The 18,974-nt window shown below is 45.0% G+C and overlaps 1 protein-coding gene across 1 annotated transcript in view; it reads left to right on the top strand.

The window, feature by feature from the left end:
• ANTXR1 (anthrax toxin receptor 1) overlaps positions 1 to 18,974 on the top strand; it is a 255,495-nt gene that overhangs the window by 174,188 nt on the left and 62,333 nt on the right. The window contains exons 14-16 of the mRNA XM_011985041.1: positions 1,801 to 1,842; positions 13,348 to 13,443; positions 14,061 to 14,228. Of these exons, the coding sequence (XP_011840431.1) occupies positions 1,801 to 1,842; positions 13,348 to 13,443; positions 14,061 to 14,228 (306 nt within the window). The remainder of the gene's footprint in view (positions 1 to 1,800; positions 1,843 to 13,347; positions 13,444 to 14,060; positions 14,229 to 18,974) is intronic.

Genomic DNA, 18,974 nt, shown 5'->3' on the forward strand with positions numbered 1-18,974 from the left:
ATCTATGCTGTGCTTAGCTCATAGCACCGTGTGGACAAAAGCCCTCTGCTCAGCACCAAACCTCTTCACACCCAGGGGCCTTGCCACGTATGCTGCCCTCTCAACATCTGTCTCTTCCCAAACATCCTGTTCCCCCTCTCACTCCCCTCCCTACCCCTGCCCCAGGAGAACAGATGCATTCCAGATCTTGGTCCCCAGATCCTCACCCCTCCCTCCAGTTTCCAGACATTTCCTGCTGTAAGTAATTTACTGCTTCTGGGATGATGGGAAATCAGTCCTGGGCAGTAGCGATCCTCCCCAGAGATTTTCTTAAGGGACTCTGAGCCAGGGTTGAGTGGGTGAGCACAATCATGGCTTTGCATTTTCCAGAGACCTTCACCAGGCGTCTCACAGCAGCCAGGAAGTGGAGGCAGATGAAATGAGAGTTTGAAACCCCTGGAGGCCTTCACTTCTGCCTCTTCAATTAATTGGATACCATACTTTCAGAGGACTGGAGTCTTGGGCCACTGGCTAAGGTTAATAGAACCTGCAGTGGGAAGCCTGCCTCCTCATGCAAAGATGACGTTATAGATAATGGTAGGGTGGGTAACAGTGTGGGGATTGGAGCCCTAACAAGGTCCCAGAATAATCATCAAACCAGAGGAGACATGTGCTGAGTAGGGAGAGGTAAAGACGTACTTGCTAACAGCTGAGCATCCTGGCCTGCAGTCAGAGGCTGGCTCCCCAACTGGAAGAAGAAAGAATGGGTCCTGTGGGCACTGCCCAAACACCCATCTACAAAGTCAGCGCCTGGTGTTAAGGCATCAAGAGATAGGGAATGAGCTTCACATTTGCCAGAAGTCCTCTAAGTAAAAGGACTGAGTAGAGGACCCAAACTTCTGATAATAAGTTTGGGGTGAGAGTAGGAAGCCCTCCAAGGGACAGAGTGGAATTATAGTAGATAATTGCCAAATGCCATGTAAGAGACTCTCAATCCATTTAACGGTAAGGGCTTTCCTTTTATGACAGAGGGGTACAAGTTGGGGTCAAGAGGGAGGAGGGGCTGCTCACTGGCCCCAGCTGTCCCTGCCCTGTCCTTATCCCATGTATCATCATTCTCTCATGGGTTAGACGGTCTCCCAATTACTTGCCCATCCAGAGTTTCCACATGTCTCTCTTCAGCCCCAAAGATGGGACAGTCAGAATCTTATAACATTGTTAGTTAAAGCTTTGTGCCCTGTGCCCTAAGTGTCAGTGCCCTGAAAGAAATCCCTGGACGCTCCTTTGCTGCCTCTGTTGGGAATCGGTCTGCCTGAGCAGCACATCCACCCCGCAGAGGCACCCGTGGGGACCAGTGACAGCCGAAGGACTGCCAGCAGCCTGAGTGGGGTCCACGCTTGATGCATCCCTAAAGCACCGTCTTAACTTCATCATGTGACAATTCTTTGTTAAATGTGTAGATGGTTGGATAGATGGATGAATAATCTGATAGGTGAATGACTAGGTGAATAAATGAGTGAATAAGTTTGCATGATAGCTATCTGGGGTAGGAAATGAAACTGTTACCTGCGGAACATTTATTTCTCTATATAAAAACACAAAAGATGCAATTTTGACTGGAACCCTCAGCCTGAGTCATATGCTAACTAGCAGAGCTACTCTGTCCAGAAAGACACCTCGTGGCACTGATTAAGTCCGACTTGCTGGGGCCATTGCCATGGTAATTATGGCAGCACCACCACAATACCTCCTGACAGCAGGCCTCTTAGAAGGAAGGTAGCCAGAGATTTTTCACTGACCTGTTCTCTGTTTTCTTTTCAGATTATCAAGGAGGTCCCTCCACCCCCTGCTGAGGAGAGTGAGGTAAGTGACCACAGCAGGATGGCGGCAGGTGGGCGGGGTGGCAGAGTGGGGTGGAGAGCTGGCTGGGCAGCTGGACACTTAGCCCCCTACGGAGCAGAGCTAAGTCAGGCCCAAAGAATTTAATATACCTGCCTGTGAAGCAGAAGGGAAGAAAGTCTCTGACCTTTCCTAACCAGGGATGAACAAGAAACTGAACTAAACTGCCAGAAAAGACAATGGATTTTGGAGGTTTTCCTCCCTGCAGAGATAAAATTTGAGACGTAAACAAATGTTTTTATCAATACAGTTATTTGGAGCTTTGAGCTACTGACTTTTCCTCTCAAACAAACCCTAAGATTCTCTTCTCCCTGCAGAGACTTAATGCTTTATGTGTGTAGATCAGGCGCAATTTGCTGCATTCTCCAATCATTGGCTCTAGGAATAGCCTGATGCCAAATACTTCATTCTTCTTTAATTTAAAAACAATATTATCTAAAGATTTGCCAGGCAGTAATGAAAATATGCTGGAGAGGGATATGTTAATATCCTGGCCTTCCTCTCAAATCCTCATCATCTAAAGAAAAAAATTCTTGGACTCTACCACTGAATTGGCCAGTAAGCAGTTCTGATGCAAGGGTGGCCTGGGGTAGATTACAGTGGAGGCATTAAAGGCTAATCATGAGAAATGCAAGAGTGTCTATCAAGTGGCTTAGCTAATCTGATCACTCTCAGTACAGCTGGAGTCTCTAGAGGTAACACCCACCAATTCAGAAGCCAGGGTTACATATCTAAACACTCAATGAGACCAAAAGATATGTTGATAAGCTTTCAAGTTATTGTTCTCAATCCCTAAGGTCTGTTGTGTGCAAATCAAGTGCCAGTTCCTCACCCTTCCCCTTCCAATGCCTCTGTCAAGTTTCCTACATACAGAAAGAGTAATGATTAAATTAAAACTTCCATGTGGCTCTTATATCCTGAACCATATGCATGTAAGCCAAGGGATTTAATAGCTGCAATCAATTAAAGCACATCTTGTTGGAATGCTAACTTTCTGCCCAGAAATCAAGGGAGGAAATTACATTGCTGTGCAAAGAAGGAGAAAAAACCTTCTTTACATACATAAAAACCTTTCCTTAATCCTTCAAGAGAAAGTACCGTGGCTAGTTCCACGACTGCAGTTGGCTTTGTTTCTGTTGTGTGCAGCTATCTCTTAGACTTCCAGAACATAAAAAATAAAATAGAGCAAGGAGCTCCCTTATTAGGACCGCTTTGTTTGCCCGGAGACAAAGAACATTCCCTCCGTTGTTGTGTTCAGTTAGAGGGATTGTGGCTCTTTCTTTCGGCTCCTGCTCTGCGTTTGCCTTTAGAAGGTGACGTGGCAGCCATAGTGGTCAAAGTACACCTGGGGATGTAGGTGTAAGACTGGGCTCTGACTTACCCCAGATCCAACATCTAGCCTAGGGTTTCACATGCAGTACAAGCTCAGCAGGGACTTTCAGGATGAAGGACCCAGCAACACAATTTTGGAGCCAAGTGAAAAAGCCCAAACTAGAAAACCATCTAGGAAGAATAGCTAAAAGCAAGGAAGAGAAGTAGTTGAGTTTTTTCAGTTTCATAAAAGTTGTAGAGAGCTGACTTTATTTCCCAAACAGAATGACAACCTCAGAATGCTTGAATCTAAAGGGTTGTGTTAGGCTTAAAAGAGTTTTTGGGCTGAAGCTTCCTCACTTGTTCCCTGTCACTCTATCAAAGGGATCACTCACGTGAACACCTGCAGTTCATTATACTTGGCCAGACCTGGGCTGGACAGATGACTAGTACATTTCATTTGCTGGTGCAAAACAAAACATCCCCTTCCCGGAGCCTAGAGCCCCTCCCCTCCTTCATTTCCCTTTGAAACCCTCTGACTTAATCATTCAATATGATGTCAGAAATAAATCAAGAAACTACCCAAACTGGAGACCTAGGCAATAAAAATTTAAACATTGTACTTTTTAGCATCAGGCACTTTTTAGCACGTGTGTTGGCCCTGTGAGTTAGTCTGCCTAATCTCCCTCCTGATGTATTTTGGCAGAAAAATAAAATAAAAGAACAAGAAGAAGAAAGAAAGAAATCCCACAGACACAGATAACCTAACATAGCCCGTGCAAAGTATTTTATACAATGCTCTGAAAATCATAGTCTCAATCTAGACAGTCTTTTCCTCTAGTTCCCTGTATTCAAATTCCAGTGTTTAACACTCAATAGATAGCTATATGACATCAAACACTCTCTGCCATATATATGAAGACCTTCAGTATTATTTATCCAAACTTTCATCAGTTCTTTAAGTATCATATTCTGAGCATGTCTACTATTTAAATAACTAAACTTAGAGAATGAAGATAACTTTATAATAAGCTCTCAGTGACCTTTTTAATAGAAAATACAAAAATTCATATTAGAAAAAGGAACTACTTTCTGAGATTCTGTGTAACCAACAGTGACATACTTATATAAAGAGGGTACAAAGAGAAATTACTTGAAACTTGAAGAGCTCAGTAAAAGCAAGGAAGGTCCATTTTAACAACTAAGAGGGACATTTCCGGGGTTAAGGGTCTTCTCAAGTGGCACCAGTGAGGATCCCTCCCTAAGTCTCCAGTTATTCCAAATAACTGGCAGTTCATGGGAGAATGCAGTAATGGAGCACTTCATGTGGTGGTTTTGTTCTGCATGTAATCACCTTCCATGGATTTTATGACTATATTTGAGTTTTTATCTGCCTCATTAGCCTGCAAAAAACAGAGACCAGTTCAAGCTAGTCCAAGATGAAAGAACTCAGGTAGACTGTGGCTGGGGAAAGAACTGAGGCAGCTCCAGACACCACCCTCATGGGCTTTTGATTTCACTGCTAGCAGCTCTGCTTCTCTCTGGGAATTTACTCCCTTCTGCTTCTCTTACTGGCCTCCTCTCTGCCCTTGTAACTCTGGTTTGTAGAGAGCCCTCTCCCTCCCCTGACTCCATCTGATATTTTCTGTCTTCATTTCACCATCTGCCCCCAGTGCTTATAGCCTGAGTCTCTCGGTTTCCATCTTCTGGTTCCCAACAGGGGAAAATACTTGGTCCAGCTCATCTTTTCACTCCAGACCGTAGATCATCAGTCACAGCTCACAGCCAACCGACAGACTGGCGCTCTTGGGTCACATCTGGCCAAAGAGAAGCTTCCTAGTAGGCCCCGTGGCCCTGGTGAGAATAGCTCCCCTCAGAAGGAGGAGTGGACCTGGTGCAGGCCCTGTGGCCTCTCTGAAATAGTATTGTTTCAGAAACGAAACTTCGGTCTCATTAAATACCATCAAAATAAAAGCTACACCCAGGAATCTATGCCATATTCTCCCAACATCTGCCACTTATACAGGCTCCCAAAGATCCTATCGTTCCCAACTTTATGCATATTTGAAAGGCAACAGAGAGCAGGAAGCCCCATGACTGAATGTAAAGTGGGTTATGGCTTAGCCCCAAGCAGCTCCATGTCTCAGACACACACAGACCTACACATGAAGTAAATGTGCTGGAAAGAGAAGATGCTTCCTTTCCCATGTGCTTTCTTACTCTATCAAAGGCATAGCTCCAGAAACACCTGCCATTTTCTTCCTTAATCACACTGCCTTGGCCAGACCTGGGCTGGACAGATGACTAGTACATTTTATTTGCGATGAAAAACAAAACATTCCTTTCTTGGAGCCTAGAGCACCTCCCATCCTTCATTTCCCTTGGAAACCCTCTGGCTTAATCAACTAAATATTGTGTCAGAAATAAATCAAGAAACTACCCAAACTGGAGACGTAGGCAATAATAGATAAAACATTGTACTTTTTAGCATCAAGCAAATCAAGGTCTTAGAATCTGACTGGAGGGACATTAGAGAAGTCAAATAGGATAGAGGTAAAAGGTATGTAAGTAATCCTAGTGCTTTTTGATATTTAAAAATCTTATTTATTCAACAACTCTAGAATGAGTACCTCCTGTGAGCTAACAGTACGTGTGAGATTCTCTGCCAGAGTTGCCTTAGGAGAGTGTGTAACTGGGCCAGGCATAGTGGCTTAGCACTTTGGGAGGCCGAGGTGGGCAAATAACTTGAGACCAGCCTGGCCAACATGGAAAACCCTGTCTCTACTAAAATTACAAAAAATTAGCTGGGCATGGTGGCACATGCCTGTAATCCCAGCTGATCAGGAGGCTGAGGCAGAAGAATTGCTTGAACCTGGGAGGCGGAAGTTGCAGTGAGCCAAGATCACACCACTGCACTCCAGCCTGGGCAACAGAGCGAGACTCTATCTCAAAAAAAAAAAAAAAAGAGAGAGAGAGAGAGTGTGTAACTGGACGTTTATAAAGTTGGTGGCCTAATCAGTCCTAATCAGGAAGAAAGGCAGAGATTCCTGGTGGATATTGCATGTGAATGTATAAAAACTAATAGTAATAGTGGTTAATTACTAAAGATGACATTTATTGAGCATTTATGACTATCCAGGCAGTGATGTGAAGCACTTTTTGTGGTATATTTCATTTCATCATTCAGCAGCCCTGAAACAAAAGTGTGCTATTATGAACTCCTGTCTTATAGATGCAAAACTGAGGTATAATGAGATTAAAATACCAGTTGCCCCAAGATTTCAGTTATTAAGTGATGGGACTGGGATTCAACTTGTACCTGAAAAAGAAGTATAGAGCAGTCTTTCCTCACCCGTCCCTGAAGACGATGTAGCTCCCGCAACCAAGAGCAAGGCCTCCGCTCCTTGTTGGGAGCATCAGGTGCCCCTTTCTTGAGTGGCAGTGCCACCCCTCTCTGACCCTGTCACTCAGACAGGGCACACGGCCCCTTTTAAGACTGATGTAAAGATGGCTACTTATTTTCTGTGCTCTGTCTGTGGCCCTAGTGTGTAGCTATTCTCTTTAGCTCTCATCCCCGTGTTTCCCGCCTGTCTTCTCTTTCATGCTCCCACATCACCATGTCTCATCATGAAACTTTAGAATGCATCTGGGAGCTTGGTATGGTGGCTCACTCCTGTAATCCAAGCACCTTGGGAGGCTCAAGCAGGATTGCTTGGGACCAGGAGTTTGAGACCAGCCTGGGCAACATAGGGAGACCCCCATCTCTACAAAAATAAAAATTAGCTTGGCATGGTGGCTGTCACACATGTGGTCCCAGCTACTTGAGAAACTGAGGCTGGAGGGTCGCTTAAGCCCAGAAGCTGGAAACTGCAGTGAGCCATGTTCGTGCCACTGCACTCTAGCCTGGGCAACAGAGCAAGACCCCAACTCTTCCAAAAAAAGAATGTGTCTTCTTGTTTTAATCATGGGTTAGTATATGTGCAATGGGGTTGGGTGAGAGTGAGAAAGGATGTGAATATATGGACATCCATAGGTTGGTGTTTTGTATCTAAAGGGAGAGGGGTGCCTATTGAAGGCATTTGATGCCTATCCAGTGAACAATAGGCACCTGGCTTTGAAGGATGAACTTATTTTCAGATTTATTATTATGCTCACTGATCCTAACAATTTCTCTGTGGCAAGAAATGTTTAGATAGGAAAACTGAGCTTTGGAAAATTATACAGGGCTAGATAAGTTGAACTCCTAATAGCAACAGGCCTGGAATCCTTCATGACTACACAGACACCCAGAGTAGCCTCCACCCTGGAGGGATGAAGGGCCAAGCTACTGTCAGGGCATCTTCTTGCCAGTGAGCATTAAATATACACACACACATACACACACACTCACACACACATTCACACACACATACACTCCAAACAGAAGTCCTAGAAAAGGCCCAAAATTCAGTATTCTATGTTTTAATACTTTAAATTAAAAAAAAAAAAATTGCTGCTAGGAAAATAAACACTTTATTCTTTATTGAAGAATACAGGACAATCCTTGTGTTGTCTTTAATCACTTTGTTTACGTAAACAGATATAATGGTGCCATGACATGTGAAATGCGGCTCAGAATGGTGAAATCTTCAATCCTTCGGAATTTTTTGTATTTACAAACAGAAGTATTGCTGGATCTTTCTGACTTGCCAATTCACTTCTAGGAGTTTGCCTCCAAGACTGACATTGAGGGGATCTCCCTGACTTCTCCCCAAAGACCAGATGAGACAGTCCCACCAGTTCTACTTTAAGTTCTGCCCTTCGGAGCCTCCCACACCTGGAAGTTTCTGTGGCCTTAGTCCTTTAATTCATGTCATCATTCTCACAAAACTCACTCCTCTATAAATGTAAACAATATTGTCGACAGTTGAGTTCACTTTATTTTTCTCAAAATACAACACTGTGCTGGCAGGTGATGGGGACTCAATGATAGTTGCTTGAGTTAGTGAAAGAATTGACAAATAAAAGGCCCTTGTTGAGCTTATACATTTAAGATGTGCTCCAGTTCAATGACATTTAAAATTAATTTAAAAGCTGATTTAAAGCTACTGCCTTGGACTTGATTCTCTTTCAGTTATATGCTTCTTTTCATTGATAGTTCCTATTGAAACTTGCAGTGAATTGGGAATTGTGAGCCTTCTTGGGTCAAACTGGCCATGTGGCTCTTCTAGTAAATGGATACCAGAGAAGCAGGAATGTTAAAGAACTTATCAACTGAGTCTGAGAGGGCCACCCTATGCACAACTCCAGGGGGCACTATTCACATCAAGTCTGTGGAGTTGACCTGTGCACAGTCTACATGCAGGAGTGAGGCAGCCCCAGAATCTGGAAAATTAATTCCTTCTACCCTCTGGTTTGCTTAATAACTAACAGTTAAATGTGTTGCGTGAGTGGAAGGTGGAGTTGTGGAAACATGAGGAGGGAGCATTGCATTCTCTGGGGAACCCGGGAGTTCTTCGCAGAATAGGTTACACTTAAACAACATGAAGGGATGGGTAGAAGAAATGGGAGAAGGGCTTTCCAGGCATGTGGAGCCCTGCATGTTGAAGCACGGAGCTGCACAAAAGCCTGGCATGATTGGGAAAGATAGGAAAAGTTCAGGGTCTGAGGACAGCACAGGGCTAATCCAATTACAGGCTAACCAAGTGAGTTCAGAGACTTCATCCTCTACAGCTGTTTCTTCCTCGAGCAGGACTGTGCCTGCAGGCACACCCAGGTCTGCCTGAGGACATGAAGGTCAGAAGGGGCCTCTACCATCTGAGGAATGTGCTGCCATTTCTGTTACCCAAGCTCCAGCCAGCTGGACGTCTGGAGCCACCACATCCTTTCAGATTTAAACACAACTTCCCTTGATGGGAAACCAGCCTCCCTCCCCAATCCCTGCGGTTTCTCCCAGGCACCACTGACTCCTACTCCTTGCTTCTTCCGCGTTATCTCATCTTCTCGGTTTGCTAGACACGATCTAGCAGCACTGGCACACATCCAGCTGCGCAGCAAATTTTACTGAAGGTTTTAAAGTATAGTGCAGCCCACAAGCCCTGGCGGAATAGTAAAGGGCCTCTTCTTTACCACCGGCCACTCCCACCACTCGGGGGGATTGGGGGTCTTAGCAGTTTGCTGGTAACTCGGCCCCACTCTGTTCTACTCATCTTCTCATTCCCCACAAACCCCTGATTTCTCATCCAAAGCAATTGGGCTCATCCAGCCCCATCCTCCAATAACCATAGAGGACAGTAAGGTTTTTGTTTTGTTTTGTTTTGTTTTTTGTTTTTAGTTTACTAAAGGAAAGCCAGCTCACACTGAGGATTTCTATACTGGTGTTTTCTCCCTCCCTGCTACCATCCTTGAAGGGCAGTGTAGGAGGAAGTTCTCAAGAGCCTTTATGATATAATGAGATGTAAAAATCCACCCTCCGGTGCTGCCGAGTTTCTTAGTGGCCTTGCTGAGGGGCTGGGATTCTACTCCATCCATTTTTGGCCAAATGAAAAGACACATCAAAGATTCCCCTCTCTTCCTGGGAATTGCAAAACCCTTCTGTCTCCAGAATGTGTAAACAGACCCATGCTAACTGCAGGGGAAACTCTGACTCTCCCGTCCGTCAGCCCCTGGGCCTTTGTGCTGCCTGGTGCTGTTGTCTGAGCTTGGCAGGCCAGCCCCGGTCAGGGGATTAAAAGACGGGCTCGGTGGCGCTGCAGTGTATGGAGATTGCCCAAGCCCTAGGCATTTCCTGTTGCGAGAAGGCCAGGCCCTGCCCGGGGCCTGAGCGCGGGGGCGGGGCCTCCTTCCCCAAGCCAGGGACGAGAGGGAGGGGCCAGGGACTAGAGGGAGGGGCCAGGGACGAGGGAGCGGCCAGGGATTAGAGGGAGGGGCCAGAAACTAGAGGGAGGGGCCAGGAACTAGAGGAAGGGTTCCCCCGGTGTGCAAGCTAGCCTGGAAAGCAGCGGAAACCGGCTTTATGCATCTTACTATATCCTGAGCACTCAACGGGGTTGCGAATTACAGAAAGCCAATTGTAAATCTTTCTTTAAGTTCTTTTCATAAAATATAGGGGGAGAAAAATCCCTGGACAAGGCATCAGATAACCACACCAGAATTTCACCTTCAGGAATCACTTCTTTTCTCTAGATCTGACTCCTCTTCTGTGAAGTGAAAAGACTTAATTAGATGAGCTCCTAAATGATTAAGAGGCTCATGAACCTAGTTGAGTCCCCTATGGAATAAAGCGGCTTTATTCTTGGAGTTTCTTAACGTTCGTGGTGTTGCTGTGTTCAGCTTTAGGGTATAGAATTTCTGTTATCTCCTTTGGAAAACTGCCCCAGAGCGGGAATGCCCAGGCTTTCAGAGCCATATTTTGTTTATCTATGTTCACAGACACTTACAAAGAAACATACGTCCACCGCCAATGTAAAGTTTAACCACATATAGGATACATAAGATTCCTGCTTTCACATCATAAGGTGAAAGAAACCTCTGAAATTATAAGGTAAAATCATATGAACTATAATATTTTATTGTGTTGGGGACTTTATTTTGTCATATTTTGCAGTTGTAAATTATCAAAATTAAGGTCAGGTGCAGTGGCTCACACCTGTAATCCCAGCACATTGGGAGGCTGAGGTGGGAGGATCACTTGAGCCCAGGAGTTTGTGACCGGCCTGGGCAATGTGGCAAAACCCCATCTCTACAAAAAAAAAAAAATAGAAAAATTAGCCGGGCACATTGATATGTGTCTGTAATCCCAGCTACTCAGGGAGGCTGAGGTGAGAGAATTGCTTGAGCTGGGTTAGTTGAGGCTGCACTCCAGCCTGGGTGACAGAGTGAGATCCTGTCTCCAAAAAGAAACAAAAAACAAGTATCGAAATTAGCAGGTACAAGGGGAAGTCAAACACGAGCATGTATTTGTTGCCATCAAATGATTAGAAAAGCAAACCACAGAAGAACAAAATCCAGACTGGCCAATGCTGAGAAACAAATGAGAATGAAGTTGCATGAGTTCAAATCCAGCTCTGTCACTTAGAAGCTGAGTGACCGAAGTCATTTAACCTCTCTATTCTTATTCTCTAAAATAGGAATAATAACACCATGTACCTTCTTGGATGGTTGCAAGATTAAAGGATTAATAATACATTTAAAGCACTTAGAAGAGTGACTGGCACATAACATGGGAAAGGCTGCATAAATTCAATGGCGTGTTATCATGAATGCAATATGTGTTTATTGAGTACCTACTTTGCACTTAGAATACAAAGGTCAGCAGAATCTGAGAGACAGCAACCAAGTAAGAGAGAGAGAGAGACACCCAAGTGTCAGCTGTCAGAATGTTGTACATCCTAGTCTGCTATGACCTCTCTGTCCTTTAAGATGTATTAAATTTTTTAAAAATCATTTTAAAGAAGACTGCCCATCCCAAGCACAACATGTAACTCAGGGAGTCTTAATGTGCCAACATGTTTCTGCTTGCTTTGTCACCTTTCATCCTGACCTCTCCTGCCTTTGCTTCTTTGTACCTTGCCTCCTGCATGGGTACCCCATCCCACGCAGTGGTACCCTGCAGAGAACTTCACCCAAATGCCACCAAAACAAGGCTATGACAAGCAGGCTTCAGCATTGTGAGCAATTTCTCCCTCTTTTGTTCTTTCCTCTGCTTTATCAACCCCTTTTCCAGCTTCCTTTCTCTATCCAGAGGAGAAATCATGCCACTTGCTTATAATCCATCCATGACTGTAAACAGTGATATTTTTCTCCGCACAACAAGAATAGTTACAGTGCCAAGATGAAGAGCAGTCGCTACATCTCCTCCCTTTTTTCCATCCATAAAGTTACAAGTTCCTCTTGTCTTCTTTCTTCATCTTCAAAAATATAAACACTAACTTCTTGTCACTGAGCTAAGTTGCAGACACTAAATTAACTTCTTTATTTGAGTCATCTCATTTAACTTATTTGTAAATTCAACAGATAATTCTTGGGCACCCACCACATACTATGTAGTGCTATTGTAAAAACTGGGAATACAATTGTAAGCATGACAAAAGCCTCTGTGGAACGTATGTTCTAGTGTGGAGAGACAGATATTAAGTAAGTATCAAGCCATGATGAGATGCTTAACTAAAAGTAAAACAGATTGATGGGATGGAGAGACCGGCTACTTTAGAAGAAATTTCCAGGGGAGGCTTCTCTGAGGAGTGATATGAAAACCATCCATCAGAAGATGGGGTAGGGAAAGTGCTTTCCTGGACAAGGGGACAGGGGGACACTGTGCACAGGCCCCAAGACAGGAATTTGCCCAGAGTATTTGAGAGAGGGCAGGCAGGCAGGCTGGAGCTCAGGAAGTTGGGCGGGGGGAGGGGGTGCGCTCATGATAAGGAAGAAGGCCAGAAAGGTGAGCAAAGGCCAGAACACACAGGGCAGAGCTGGCATTTGCACTTACCCTGCTGCTTTGTGGAGAACAGATCATAGGTGAGTCTAAGGGCAGCATGAGGCCAGTTGGGAAGCTACCACAGTGTCCAGGAGCAAGTGCATGGGGGCGTGGGCCCAGGGTGGTGGTTGGGGTGGAGAAGTCAACAGATTTCAGATCTTTAAGTAGTAGCAACAGAACTAGCTGGCAAGTTGGGACAAGTGGGGGAAAGGCAGTAAAGAAGAGAGAGTGACTTCCAGGCAGTGGGGAAGACTACAGGAGGAGCACATTTAGGGTAGGGAAATCAGGATACCTCTGCGGTGGTATTGTTGAGATCTTTTTTAGCCCCCAAATAATGTGAATGTCAAGTGAGTAGTTGGAGTTCAGAGGCATCAGGGCTGAAGATATAAATTCATAAGTCATCAGCATGTAGGTGGGGTTAGATGCGATTCCCACAAAGGAGTAGAGCTGTAGAAAAGAACAAGAGAACAGGACTGTACCACAAACTTACCAGGTAGCACTGCTTACATTCCCACTCTATAGATAAGGAAAACAAGCTTAGGTGGTTTCAGTGATTGGCCCAAGATCCCAGGAAACAGTAGCACTGGGATTGTACTCTAGGCAGTCTGACTCTACAAGCTGTACTCCTGATCACTTGGCCATAGTAGACAGGTCCACACAGCAGTGCTGTTTTGCTTCCTTCATGTGCCACAATTTCTCTGCAGGAAGAAGATGATGATGGTCTGCCTAAGAAAAAGTGGCCAACGGTAGATGCCTCTTATTATGGTGGGAGAGGCGTTGGAGGCATTAAAAGAATGGAGGTAAGAGGACAGTTTAATATATACTTATCTATGTGCTGACTACTCCCATCCAGGTACCAGCCAGGGCCGACCCTGCTTAGCCTCTAGATATCAGGCATGCTCAGGGCAGTATGGCCATAGACCATGCTGACCACTCAATGTCAGAAACCCGAAGCAAATTGCTGAAAACCTGCTTGAGGTCTGGTGGGGATATGGACTGTAAGGCAGACAGATGGAGAGACAGGAGGGACAGCCTTTTCACTGTGCGCTCCCATGTCTTGCCCACTGTGAGTCAGAGCAGGGAACACATCAGTTCAAACTTCCTCGTGATTTCTTTTCTCACTGAATTAAAATCCAAAGTTCGTACCTGAACCTGCAAGGTCTTTGCATGTACTGTCCCCGCTGCCTGGACAATTCCTCCCTAAATATCCGCCCATGTGGTTCGCACTCTCTGCTCCTTCGGTTCTCCCCTTTTCTCTTTTTCCACAGTTTCCCTCTTCCTTCCCTGGTCCTCAAAACCCAAAGGAATCCAGGGTTGGGTAGCATTCACATTGCAACTCATGCATGTATTTGTCATTCTCATTCTCAAGGGGCAGCATATGTTGTCATTTTGTTTCATTGTATTTTATTTATTTTAGGTTCGTTGGGGAGAAAAGGGCTCCACAGAAGAAGGTGCTAAGTTGGAAAAGGCAAAGAACGCAAGAGTCAAGATGCCGGAGCAGGAATATGAATTCCCTGAGCCGCGAAATCTCAACAACAATATGCGTCGGCCTTCTTCCCCACGCAAGTGGTACTCTCCGATCAAGGTGTGTCTCTCTACTCAAAAATCTATCGTCAGTCCTGATGAAACACTTACCTAGTGAAGAATCAGAATCTTTCCAAGTGATAAAATCCCAACCTAAAATCCAGCTCATCACAGGGGAACAATTATCTAAAATTATGGACTTGAAGTACAAGTAATGACTATCAATTTCCACATAATCTGGGTTGAAAACTAGGCTTTTTAAAAATCACCATGGTGCTCACTTCTGCAGCACATATACTAAAATTGGAACAATATAGAGAAGATTAGCATGACCCCTGGGCAAGGATGACATGCAAATTCATGACGTGTTCCATATAAAATAAAAAAAAATTCACCATGGCAAAGTAGTGGAAAAAGCATGGACTATGAGTCAAGTAACTTGGGTAGTAACCCCAGAGAGTGACTATAAATTTCCATAACATCTCATAACTTCACTTAGTAGACAATCTACTGTCTAAGAAAAATGGCAGCATACTCCTTGATGCTAATCTCTACTCCTTTTGCCATAACATAAGCCCAGTCCCTTTTATTTGAGCCTCCTGCCAGTGTATCGGGGCCCACCAGCAAATCTCAATGGCCATGGATCTAGGACTCACTCTTCCTGGTTGTAAACAAATCTTTTTTCTCCACCATCTCTCTTTCCCCCACACCTCCAGAGCTTAAAATCCTCTTTGGTTTATTGGGAAGTATAAGCCATAGGAGGCAGTTAATGCTTCCTAAAGGCCTCTTTTTTATTTTATTTTATTTTATTTTATTTATTTTTTGAGACAGGTTCTCACTCTATTACCCAGGCTGTAGTGCAGTTGTGTGATCTCTGCTCACTGCAGCCTCGACTTCCCAGGCTCAAGCCATCCTCCCACCTCAGCCCCCCAGGTAGCTGGGACTACAGGCACACACCACTACACCCAGCTAATTGTTGTATTTTTTTTTTTTTTTTTGAGAGATGGGGTTTCACCATGTTGCCCAGGCCTGTCTTGCACTCCTGAGCTAAAGCAGTCTGCCCACCTTGGCCTCCTGAAATGCTAAGATTACAGGCATGGGCCACCATGCCCAGCCTGAAGGCCTCTTTTCTATTCTTCTTGGTCCAAATGGCTTTGAATTCACATGATTGAGTTAACACCTTCTCTCTTTAGCCGTGCCCATACACATCTGCACTATGCCACTTATCAAAGAGCACTGGAAAATTATAGCTGAAAAGACTCTAGACATAATCTGTTCCCACCCCCTGATTTTATACTAAGATAGGCAAAGTCCTTGTTCTGCTGAGGTCTGGAACCCAAGGCCCCCAACTCAGGGCTACAGACTCCAGTTTCATGCTGCAAACAGAACTGAGCCAACTCCAAAGCCTCAAGTCAAAGACTCAATAGAGCCAGTTCCCATCACCATCCATACACACATACACGCGCACACACACACACAGCCTTACCCCCTTCTGATAGCAACAAAGATTATTTTCATCATTCGCTGAGTTAATTTGCTAATTTTGGAGCAGGACTTCTCCAACAAAATCAAAAGAAGTACCATTGCAGGCAGTGTAACAAAACGTTATTGATGGTCACCTTTACCTCAGCTGAGCTAGCTCAAGCTCACCTGAATTGCCACGCATTTCTATTTTGTTTTGCCATGTTTAAAGCAGTGAGATTCTTTTTTTAGGATAAGCCTGCCCCCTGGGGTAATGGATTGAACTCTGAAAAGATGTGGGCAAAATGCAGCTCGCTTGACTAACAGCTGTTTGCTTCTAATTATTTTCTAATGAAGAACATGCAGTGGCGTGCATGCATGTGCAGACAGGAAGGAGCCAAGCAGATTCTCAGCCATGAAGAAGAAAGGGGATTTTCTGTTATGCCATTCTCAGGAATCTGTACCTTGTGACTAATGCCACATCTTTGGTTACAGCCAGGTTTTTGTTTCTGTAATCTGGGACACTGAGAGAACATTAATTCTGTTTGAAAACTCCAGTTTCTACTTGAGAGCATATTATTCCTCTGTTGACTGGCAGTTTAGGACTGAATTTGATGAGGTAAATAAGTATATGGGCCAATACATTTAGAAATCTAAAAACGTTCCCAACACCCGCTCAGAATTATTATCAATTCAGTGAGTATTCGTTGTGCAGCTACTGTGTGCCAGGCACTGTAGGATGTTGAATATACAGAGGCTTTCAAACCCAGCTGAGTGTCAGAATCACCTGAGAGTGCTTTAAAAAATACAGATTTCCAGGCCCAGTGACTCAGAATCTCACAAAAGGCCTCCAAAAGCACACTGGCTCTCAGCATTTGTTCACAATGCCTCCCTTTTCTAATTTCACTTCCAGACTCCCTGAGCAATAGGCCTCTGTTGCCCCAATTATCACTTCATCGGTCCTGACTCTTGAGCTTCCTCTTAGTCTCTGTAGAAAAGCACTGGCTCTCAAAGGTGGTCCCTGGACCAGCAGCAACAGCATCACCCAAGAATTGTTAGAAATGGACATTCTTGGGCCCCACCTAAGATCTACTAAATCAAAACCTGTGGAAGTGGGGCCCAGCCATCTGGGTTTTAACAAGCTGAGTTAAGAAGTTGTCACCAGCTGGGCTCAGTGGCTCATGCCTGCAATCCCAGCACTTTGGAAGGCCGAAGAGGCTGGATCACAAGGTCAGGAGTTCAAGACCAGCCCTGGCCAACATGGTGAAACCCCATCTCTACTAAAAATACAAAAATTAGCTGCGTGGTGGCGGATGCCTATAATCCCAGCTACTCCAGAGGCTGAGGCAGGAGAATCGTTTGAACCCAGGAGGCAGAGGTTGCAGTGAGCCGACATCACGCCATTGCACTCCAGCCTGGGCAACAGGGCGAGACTCCATCTCAAATAAAAAAAGAAAAAAAAAAATGAAGAAGAAGTTGTCACCAAAGGTTCCAGCCAGCATTCCATAGGAAGTTCTTGGGGAACAGGAACTGTGGTGACTGGATCGTTAAAATAGGCAAAGAGGCCATGATTGCACTGTGGTGATTTTTCAGGCATCTCAGCAAGGAGAGCCCCATTAATGTTCACACTGGGTCCATTTTTACCACAAACACAACTGCCGAATTAATGTTAAGTGGTTGGGAATCTGAGTGTCTTAGGAGTCAACTAAAAGGCCAGATGGAAATGACCTAGGATGCCGGTGGACTTGAAGAGCTCCTCGGCGGGACTCCCTCATTAGGATGTGCAGAGCATGAATCCTCCTTTTGCCTGGTGGAACAGCCAATGCCAATGCTTACTCAGCTCCTTCTACTGTAGAGGAAACGCATACACAGCCATTGGTGTGGTTACTCATGTTTATGAGCCTTCTCTCCACCAGATTTGACCCCCTGCACACACCAGCTATGCTTTGAATCCCAAGTAAACAGTGTTGTACCTGGCTCATCCCTTATTAAAGAGCTGAAGCATGAACGGTAATTATGAAACCACTCCCCAGAGCATCCTGCCGGTCAAACCACACAGACCGTTTTGGCACACTCTGTCCGGAAAGTGACATTCTTCATGCCATCTCTTTGAGGAGAGAAGAGAAAAAGAGGTGGTTTTAGGTGCAACAAGGAGGATAGAAGCACAGAAAGAAATTCAAAAGTAATCGTGCATGCTGTCTACACAGAAGTAAGGCAGGCTTGCTTCCAGAATCTCAGGGTTCATCCTGTTTTACATGATGTATGATCCACAGTGAGTCCCGTGCTAGCCACAATGCCTGAGGACATTTGCTCAGCCTTGGACAAAACATTTAGCCTTATGTGGTGCCATAAACTCCGTTTCCCTTTCCTGAACTCTCTCCCTGAACTCGCCGTGGTCCTGATAGGAAACAGAAAGCACACTAAAAAGAGTTAAGCTAACAGAGGTGTGGGCAGAGTGAAGGGAATCCCCAGGCTACGGTGAGGCACCCAGGGGCTGGCAACAACGAGAGCTGTTACACCTGAAGGGCACGTGGGAAAATGGTGTTACTGGGTTCCAGGAAGAGCTGCAGTGGTGCAAAGAGACTACTCAACAGGAACTGTTTCTTTAGTTGACAATCTAAATCCACCCCACCACCTGTTTTTATATGATCTGCAAACAAAGAACGATTTTTACATTTTTAAATGGTTATATAAGTACCTATATAATGTTGCCTCTTGCCCTGCAAATCTTTGGCTCTTTACAGACCAAGACCAGAGGGCAGCTAGGTGATCCAGAGGCAGGCTTCCAAGGCATGGCAAAGGCAGGCAGAGAATGGATGGGGGCCGGCAGGTCAGGGAGAGTGACCCGTCCACTTGCTGCCTGCCTTCTGCCTCCTCTATAAGCAAGGAGAACAGCTCCAACTCACACAAAACTCTCAGCAGGTATTGGAAGGACTCCTGGCTCCCCAGTGAAAGGTGCCAGAATCATATACTTATTGAATTGCATTGCATTAGACTCATTGCTTTCCATGAAACGGAGTTTTTGAGAAGCAGGTGAGCACATTTGCCAAGCAAACCCAAAGAGAACACACGGAGGGAAGAAGTCCACAGTAGGCTCTTCTCCACCCACCATCTCCCCATCTAATTTAAGGCACCAACCACACCGACCACACCTCCCCTCTTCCTCATTCCAGACTCATGATCGGGAAATTTTCCCTGATATTTAGCCTGCATTTTCCTTTGCTTGGTTTTCACCCCCGGATTTACAATACCCCGTGCTTCTCATTAAACTGAGGCTGACCATTTTAGACAAGTGAAGTCATGCCCAGCTATATGGGCAAACTTTTCTTAAAAACCAAAAGAAGAA

Source organism: Mandrillus leucophaeus, unplaced genomic scaffold (assembly GCF_000951045.1).
Source record: "Mandrillus leucophaeus isolate KB7577 unplaced genomic scaffold, Mleu.le_1.0 Scaffold279, whole genome shotgun sequence".
NCBI classification, from domain to species: Eukaryota; Metazoa; Chordata; class Mammalia; order Primates; family Cercopithecidae; genus Mandrillus; species Mandrillus leucophaeus.